The sequence below is a fragment of the Megalops cyprinoides genome, chromosome 6 (genome assembly GCF_013368585.1).
Source record: "Megalops cyprinoides isolate fMegCyp1 chromosome 6, fMegCyp1.pri, whole genome shotgun sequence".
NCBI classification, from domain to species: domain Eukaryota; kingdom Metazoa; phylum Chordata; class Actinopteri; order Elopiformes; family Megalopidae; genus Megalops; species Megalops cyprinoides.
Genome location: NC_050588.1, coordinates 8,641,537 through 8,650,273, shown reverse-complemented (window position 1 = coordinate 8,650,273; position 8,737 = coordinate 8,641,537). Strand labels below are relative to the sequence as shown.

The 8,737-nt window shown below is 45.7% G+C and overlaps 1 protein-coding gene across 1 annotated transcript; it reads left to right on the top strand.

Annotated features, from left to right (window-relative positions):
• Positions 1–622: 622 nt before the first annotated feature.
• Positions 623–7,681, top strand: c6h1orf159 (chromosome 6 C1orf159 homolog). The gene is made up of 9 exons (XM_036532312.1): positions 623–693; positions 1,778–1,866; positions 3,615–3,702; positions 3,851–3,952; positions 4,115–4,171; positions 4,484–4,618; positions 5,784–5,809; positions 6,153–6,183; positions 7,247–7,681. The coding sequence occupies exons 2-9, from the start codon at positions 1,795–1,797 to the stop codon at positions 7,348–7,350; spliced, it is 615 nt and encodes a 204-aa protein (XP_036388205.1). The 5' UTR covers positions 623–693; positions 1,778–1,794; the 3' UTR covers positions 7,351–7,681.
• Positions 7,682–8,737: the final 1,056 nt, after the last annotated feature.

Below are 8,737 nucleotides of genomic sequence, written 5' to 3'. Positions count from 1 at the left end.
TTTGACCCACAATTCTCAGCTATCAGTTCAGCTGTGTGACGTGCTTGTGGAGGGCTGGGTCCCACTACCTGACATGCAGGTGTACCATGCTATCAATGTCAACAATTTGAAGAATGTGTAATAATGATGTTTAGAGAAGCAGTGTCTTCCTTCCCTGTGTCTTCACTCACGGGCCCCAGTCTTTCTACGTACTTGGGCTTCTCTATCCAAAACTAGGTGTTCTACAAATTTCAAATTCAACACACATCAGTGCTTTGCTTTGTGAGTCATTATTTCACACTGCCAGACCTAGCTGTGTCTAGTGTTTCCAGTACATGGCGCCAGATCCTGAGCCAAAAGCCACCTCAAACCAGCTGGCTAGAACACCAACTGTAGAGATTTGCAACTATTTTGATATAACTGGAGTGTATTTAAAAGTCGCATGTAATACGCACGTGTAAACGAATACTTTCCACGAATATCTTCGTTTTGCACGGTAGGAGGTTTCAGTGGTAACAAAAAAGATCTATCTATGTCTAACACATGGCCTACAGTAACCGAGGCAGGCTGGGGTAAATGTGCTCTGCCACTCGAACACACCCCCTGTGCGGCTCCTTGTATCCTAGCAACCGAACAGGCCTGGCGTTTCTGCTGCAACTGTGCAGGCAGTCGTCTGTTCGATGCCTCAAGTTCACTTCCTTATGATTTTCTAAGGTAGGGCGGGTCTTGGTTTGATTTACAAAATTTTATGTTAACGATCCATTTGTTTCCATTGAGACATCTAATTGCATAGCGCCGTTGTCTAGTAAAGAAAACCAGCCTGTGTAGGTTTGCGATTCGCACGTTTGGTCAAAACTGTACCCAATCTGGCTAGGCTAGCTACCCAGCTGGCGTTACGTTTTCTCTCGTTGATAGGTAACGTTAGCTAAGTTAGCTAGCAAGTAGTAGCTAGTAGGCGCTAGTTGTTGAGCTAGCTGGCTTGCTGGCGATAGTTTTCTTACTGGTATGTACATTAGCTAGCTAGTATAACACTCTAACTGGTTTGTTAGCGTTCTAGCTAGGCTAACTAAGTTAGCTAGCAGATTTACGTTAACGTTAGGGTTCACAAGTAGTCATCACTATTAACCAGACCAAGCTTTTGAACAAAGCTCAGCAGTTAGGTATTAATGTGTCTTTGACAGCACTTATCAAAGAACACATCAGTGGAACTAATTTGAACACCAAAACTAGCCAGCAATATCGCACTACAGGCGTTGTGATGTCTAACATTAACTAACGTTAACGTACCGAGGTAGCTGTGTTAATAGACAGTTATCGAACTAACATATCTAAAGCTATGTTTTTTTGTATTTCACTGGCTAGATAGTTAACAATCAGTTTAGCACATTCTGTATTGTTTGCTACGCAGAGTATGCCATGTCATTGGAATGCCATTCCTTTTTTGCTAACATTGGGGCGATAGCTAGCTAGCCGACTAACTGATCAGCAGCTATCAATATCAGTACCGAAACTTTGTTGCAGGTTATAACCATGTTTTTTCTTAATGACGCTGGCTGAAGTACTGATCATAAGGAGCACTGACGTTACATGTGTTGTCATACTTACATTTCTCTCTTTTTGTGTTTTTTAGTTAAATGAGCTAAAGTTAGTCAGATATAGGACATACATGATTGTTTTCAACAGCCCCAGAGATATAACTGAATTAGTCTAGTTAGCGAGCCTGCTAAACTGGTCGGTTATTCGAATTGATCTGATGTGATTCTGACTTTGTCATTGCGTTGTTGGTTTGATGTCCTAGGGGTGGTTTGGTTGGTTATGGCTTTGTCATACTTCATCATCTTCGCCGCCGCCGTGCTTCAAGTTGTTTGTGAAACTTCAGTAACCAAGGTAACTTACTGTAATCAGCTATGTTGCTATTGGCACTCCACACCACACCACGGGTCAAACTATTTATATTTTTTTCTATTTTCTTTTTGGACCACTTCATTTGTTTTCTGTCAGCAGTTTTGTTTGATTGTTTTGCTTTCTGTTGAAAGGGGTCGAACAGTTTAACGTGTTGTGACTGCTGCTTACCAGCAGAGGGTGCACTTCTGCAATGTTACATTTGTCAGGTATCGCAACCAGCATTAGCATGTTTTCCCCATCCTTCTAAATGCTGTACAAGCTATGAAAAGGTCATCCAGTTTTTGTCATTGCAATGCATTTAATTTTGACATACGGTGAAAGTTAACTTACCTTAGGTCTATGCCCTTTTATTTTAATCTGAGGTTTAGAGTGGGATTTGCTTAAATAACAGAATCGTCCTCAAAGCAATACAGAAACCTGCACTTTGAGTGTGTCACATGGAAGCAAGTAGTACCTTAACTAGTCGTCTTGCTGTAATTGTAGTTTAAATACATTTAAAGATCATTTTTCTCTCCACTTCAAAAGTCCAAATATTTCTCTGTCTATCAAAGATTGATCTTAAATGTTCAGGGGTTAGCAAATTTCAGATTTTTAAAGGACCACCCACCCTCCACCATGTTGGAGGTTCTGCTGATGTGGATAAGGTCAGCGCAGTCGTCTTCCAGCACCGTTTAGTGGCCTGAAATTGCATTAATTTTCCCTCACATGACAGACGTCCCACCGCAGATTTGGGGCCGTGCCAAGCTCTTAATTAGTCTGTCCAGAGAGAGAGAATGGCTGCTGGCCTGTGTTCCCTCCAGGGCCGGTCAAGGGGGGAATTCCAGAAGAACAGCCCCCTTGACAGGTTTCGCAGCAGAGGTGCAGAGCACTTCAGCCGAAAGCTGGGCTTTAATGGCTTTAAATGATCCTCTCAGCTCTCAGTCATTCAAAATTTGACACGGTGAGAGAGCAGATTGTTACATCTGCATTCCAGTTCAGAGATAATGTTGTCATCATAATTTTTTTATTGCCTGAAATGATTTTATTTGCAGTGTTGTGATTACAGCCATTAGGAGAGTGTTCTCGAAGCCGGGCTCAGAGCTGCCCATGCATGGTGTACACCACCCCCCCGCCCCCAGTAAATTTTTGCAGGTTTTTGACTGCTCGTAAACACCAGCGGATCATGTCTTATTTTTCTGCTTTAAAGCCGTTACGATGAAGTGTTGCTGTAGCGCATAAAGCTTTGTGTGCATTTTCCCAAAGTCCCGCATGTCTCTTATGGGATACCCCGGCGCTCATTGCTGAGATGGGTTGAAAGCTGTTTCTTTGCATTGCAGTCAGGGTCACAATGCACAGGATACCCCCCCTGTGCAACAGCAGCCACAGGGGATCCTGACAAGCAGGTTACCTCTCTTCCTTCAGATGAAAACAGAAACCACCCACTCAGAACACCAAATAGCTCTCGCAACCCAAAGTGTGATTGGGTCGCGTAAGTGCTAACTGTAATTGGAACATGAAACACGCTTTTCCCGAGACTGGGTAGGTTGAATAAAAATGTGGCCTCGGCCACTTACGGCACAGCCTGACTTGGAAATGGCCGCGGTTTGACCTGAGATACTGTAACGTTGTCGTGCGGTTCAGGTCGTAATTGAATCTTTGGATAGCATCTTTAGATAGCGTTTATCTGTGGCGGAATCGGGAAGAGCAGCCCGGGCCGTCCGCTGAAAGCGCTGTGTGTGCACGCCTTGCAGGCTGCCCTCCCGGCTCCCAGCGACTGCTGCTCCGAGAATGGAATGGAGGCGAGCGGGATCTGCGTCAACAGCACCCAGTGCGAGCCAGGTACCAAGCGCTTCCGCCTCGACCCTCCCCCCCTCTGAGCGGGTGCTCTGCAAATCGTTTGGTTATGTCTTGTTATCCCCCACTCTACTGTTAAAAAAAGAAAAAGAAACGACCAGGAAGTTGGAGCTTTTTTTTTTTTTAACCGCAGGGTGCTTCCTCCGCATCCTGGGGAACGACACGGCCGTCTGCATGCTGTGCGACTCTCCGCCCCCAGAGCCGGACAGCTTCAACTTCACCGGCTGCAACTACAGTGAGTGAAACCCGAGGGCCCCCCAGGAGCAAAGCGGAACGGCGCGGCGCTAAGCCGAAAGTCCACATTCAGCAGTCTCCTCAGTCCCTTCGGTTAGAGCGGCTTATCTGTCATCTGTCGCCTTATCCTGCCTTCACTGACGTCTGTCTTCCTCTCCTGCAGCGTACGTTCCAGTGAGAACGAACGTAACCACATTAACCACAGCGATGCCCAAAATCGGTAAGGCATGACAGCCGTGCTCTGTTTAACCTATACACTTTGAAATAACTTGACTTGATTTCTGTAGTACATGGGCTACAGGGTTCAATCCCCCCCCATATCACATGGTGAATTATCTGCAATCTTGTGAACTCTCAAGCATTGTGCAAGTTCTGAATTTTTCTGCGTGTGGTTAATAAGTGGAGTGAAGTGCCGAGAGTTCACTGGATATCCATTGTTGTTGTAAAAGTTGATGTTAGGTATGAATGGATCCACCCTGTTCGGTCAGAGAGAGGTGCAGATTAGCTCTGTGCTGTGGTTGTGTGTGAACAGGTGGTCCCGGCGTGGTCGCCTCCCTCCTGCTGGGAACCCTGCTGGCCAGCCTCTTCCTCATCCTGTCCGTCGCCTCTTTCTTCTACCTCAAACGCTCCAACCGCCTCCCCGGAATTTTCTACAGGCGAAACAAAGGTACTCCAGCTTCCTCCCTCCCTCACCCACTCAGTTGCTCAGTCACTCACTCATTCATTCACTTAGTTGCTCAGTCACTCACTCATTCACTCACTCAGTCGCACACTCACTCACTTAGATGCTCACTCAGTCACTCACTCAGAAGCTGTCTCACTCACTCAGTCGCTCTCTCATTCACTCACTCAGTCACTCACTGACTCACTCACTCAGTGGCTCACTCACCCACTGAGATGCTCACTCAGTCACTCACTCAGTAGCTGTCTCACTCACGCAGGCGCTCACTCAGTTGCTCACTCAGTCAATCAGTTGCTCCTGACTCAGTCACTCACTCATTCACTCGCTTCTTCAGTCACTCAGTCCATTGCTTACTGTGTCGCTCACTCGCTTGCTTACTCACTTGTTCAGTACACAATCCCTCACTCAGTCATTTAGTAAATCCTGTTTGTTTTATTCTGTTTAAACCTTCGGCAGATTCTGTAGTCCAGGGGGCCATATGTAGTCTGTATCTAACATAACACAATTAATGTGTCTAAATGTAACAGTCTAATGTATCTGTAATGTGTCTCTATTATGTGTCAAACAAAACACAATGAGCCAATGGGAAGAACAGGGCACTGATGCAGTGGCATTCAGAGACGGACCACACAGAGAACCAGAACACGCACAGAATGAAAATTTAAGCATCAGCTCAGACACAGACTAAATTCCACGCCTGTTCTACGCATATTAGCACATTAAACTCCGATTTTGAGTTGGTTTGGCTGGTTTGGTCCAACCAACTGTGGCAGGAGACAGACACCTCTTTGATAACCCAGTGCTTAAGCAGAACAGGTGACCAGCAGGCTCTCCGATCCGGTGCAGGTGCAAAGTGGCTTCCTAGGATGACGGCTAGGATACTCCCAGCAAGCGAGGCAGAGGTGACATTGCTGAGGGAATACTGAGAAGTAGAAGGCAGACATTTTCAGGGAGAGGCAGACTCGTTTGGGAATTCCAGTGCCTTCAGGGCCAGTGGTGACTCCTTCATTTATGATTAGCTTTGTTAATTATGCAGTCTTTTCATATTATGTGTGCCAGTGTAAAATGTAGACTTGGTTGGTGATATTTGTTTGACACATACAGATGCGATTCATATTTCTGCTTGTGTGTTCTTGTGTCTTTTTTACAGCCTTCATATTCCAGCCCAGCGAGACCGTAAGTTCTGAATCTTCTATTACCTTTACTGTCTTATGTCAGTTAATACAGTGCGCTCCAAAATTGACTTTTAGCTTGACTAGCATTTGCCTAGAATTACTGTTAAGAGTAGATTGCTTGATTCTTACAAGCAAGTATATTAACTGCATTTATGAATGAGGGCCTATTCTTTCTCAGCGTTATTGCTCACTGTATGAGATGTGATTCTTCTATTGTTAATTTTAAAAATGGAGCGCATTGTATAATGTGAAACACTCAGTGTCATCATTTCTAATATGAAGGTATATAGGACTTCCATGATGTTTATTGGGTAAGTAAAGTGCTCTCTGAATTCTTCCTCCAGGCTGTCATGATACCCACACCGACATCCTCAGGTGAGACTGAATATTATACTGTGGTCCTGCTGTGACGTTCAGAGAATCTCACGTCACCTTTCACCGGAATGCTGTTAATATGTTAAACGTTAACAGCGATGACTTTTTGATAACAATGACCGGAATCCCACAGTGGCGGAACAAATTGGCTTTGCTCTGCCAGGGACAGGGGTGGGTATGTCAGCCGGGGCTTCCTCGTCTTGCACTTGGGAGTGTTTGAGATAACGTCAGCGGAGCAGCACATCTGTTCCAATGAATGCCCACTTCACTGTAGTCCGCCAGATGATTTGTGCTGTGAAAAATAGCTGTTAGCATCATGCAGTTGAGGCAAGCCTAGTATAAAACTGGGAATTCCAAAACAGGGTTGCATAAAGGGGAAGACAACATTAAAAATATTAAATAATGCTAACTTTGGGGCTCCCTCTCTGGCGTTGGAACAGTTGTGGAGATCAGTGGCCCCTAAACTAGGAACCCCTCAAGCTGTAACTAAAAGAGAGTCAGCCATCAGGCCCACGGGGGGGGGGGGGGGGGGGGGGGGAAGGTGATACACCTGAGAGATCAAGGGGAAAGGTGATACACCTGAGAGATCAGGGGGACCGGGGTGTGCCTTTCACGGAGAGGGGTCTTCCCTAATCTCGTCAAAGAGGACTCTCTCCCACCCATGCTCTTAGAGGGCACGGGGGGCTGAAAAAGGGATAAGCGTTCTGTTGGCTTTACTGTGCATGCCAAATAAATGGCCCTCACAAGTCAGCTTTATAAATACTTGGAATGTACAACCAAATACTTTCCCTGGGTTTTGTCAACTAATAACACATCCCTAGGTGCTCTTTTATATGTTAGCTCATTGAATGTTTGAGGGTGTTCGTACTTAACAGTGACACCTTCTACATAGCCTAAATATGGTTAGAGTTCGGGGGTGGGGGGGGTGGGGGAGGGATCGAGATCTGGCCTTCAGTGGAGAGCGTGTGAACATCACCACACAGGTTGTTTCAGCCTTTTGGTTTAGCCTTACCATGTCTCACAAGTTTTAATGAGTTTCACCCATGTCTCCTTCTTTCCAAAGTGAGAAAACCGAGGTACGTCCGCAGGGAGAGGCCGTCGGTGACAGCAACAGCCACTGCCGCCACCATCTCCACGGCAGCTGTCACCAAGGTCAGCAACGTGTGAAGAGGGGCGGGGCGGCGGAGGGGGTCCCCCGTCACCAACCTGCCGTGTGCCAGTGCTGAAGGGCTGCAGGCAGGCTGGGGCCTACCATGTAGAGGACGAGCCGAAGCCGGGCACTGGGGTTCTGACCTGCTACGCTGTTGCCTCTGTTTGACTGTTCATTTATGTAGTGTATGTACTCCCTCCGCAACCTGCCCAGTGGTGTCTGCCCACGCGCAGGCTAGTGTTCACCTCGACACCCAAAACCTCTCCCTCTGAGACTGATACTCCAATTTCTCTCGCAACTTTTGCGCATACTCAAGTGTAATTATGTACCTAATCATGGTCGGTGGAGGACTCGGCCATCGCTGTGGGTAACGGTCTTTTTTCTGCAACATCTCGCTTGTACTTTACGTCAAAGGAGGCCGTGCATTTTTTTTTTCGGTTCTCCCCTCTCAGGAGAGCAGATCGATACGAGGTTGTCGGTTAAATTGCCTGAGTTGGGCCGTGGCTTGGCATCTTTTGGCCTTGGCTGGTATGAATTTGACTGCACTTTCTGCTTCAAACTAATTCGGGGGCGCCACTGCTGGATTTGAGCACCTTCTAATGCGACTGTAATTTATTTATGGATGTATTTATTGTTTTTTCGGTTGGGTGTTTCTGTCTTGTATTGAGCAGTGAACCAAAAAAGTTAGATGAACCAAACTGGCAAATGGTGAGCTTTTCAGTAAATTATAAAGATCTGTTAAATGCCATTGTCAACAATACTTTGGAGATTAAATGCCAAATTTCCTAAGAGCCATTTATGTAGGCAGCGGTAACTGTGATGTTTCTTATTTTTGAAGATGTGAGAGAGCTGGGCCACACCCTTTTTCATTGAAAATATAGGAAAGTATCAAAAGGAGCAGGGCCCATGTTAGCGAAAACTTATTGACGTAGATTTCATGAACAGTTACAGTGTTTACATGATGCCAAAAGAGCAAAGTGTTTTGTGTCATGGTGAGATCTGCCTTAAATAAGAACATGTTCATTGCAGCAGGCTTGATGATTTTGCTAGCTGCTTGAAGTCAGTGTATTTATGGTTTTTTTCATCTAATTAACAGTGATCAATTATCTGTGGTGATGGCACCTAGTAACTGAATAACCTATGACAATATGAGTGTCTTCTTAAACTGACTAAAATATCAAACCACTGGATATTCCGTTCTTGCATTTAGTTAGAGTTGGAAAAAGTGACACTAAGCATATTTACAGGGGAATGGATGAAGCCTATTCTTTGCAGGAAACTTTCATTAAAAGACTGGTTCTGATCCTTTCGGCAAGTTATCCCAAAACTGCTTTACAGAGAAATGCTTTCGGCCGCAGAAGCATAGGTGTGTGTCTGAGATTCCCACAGCACGTCCCATTGCAG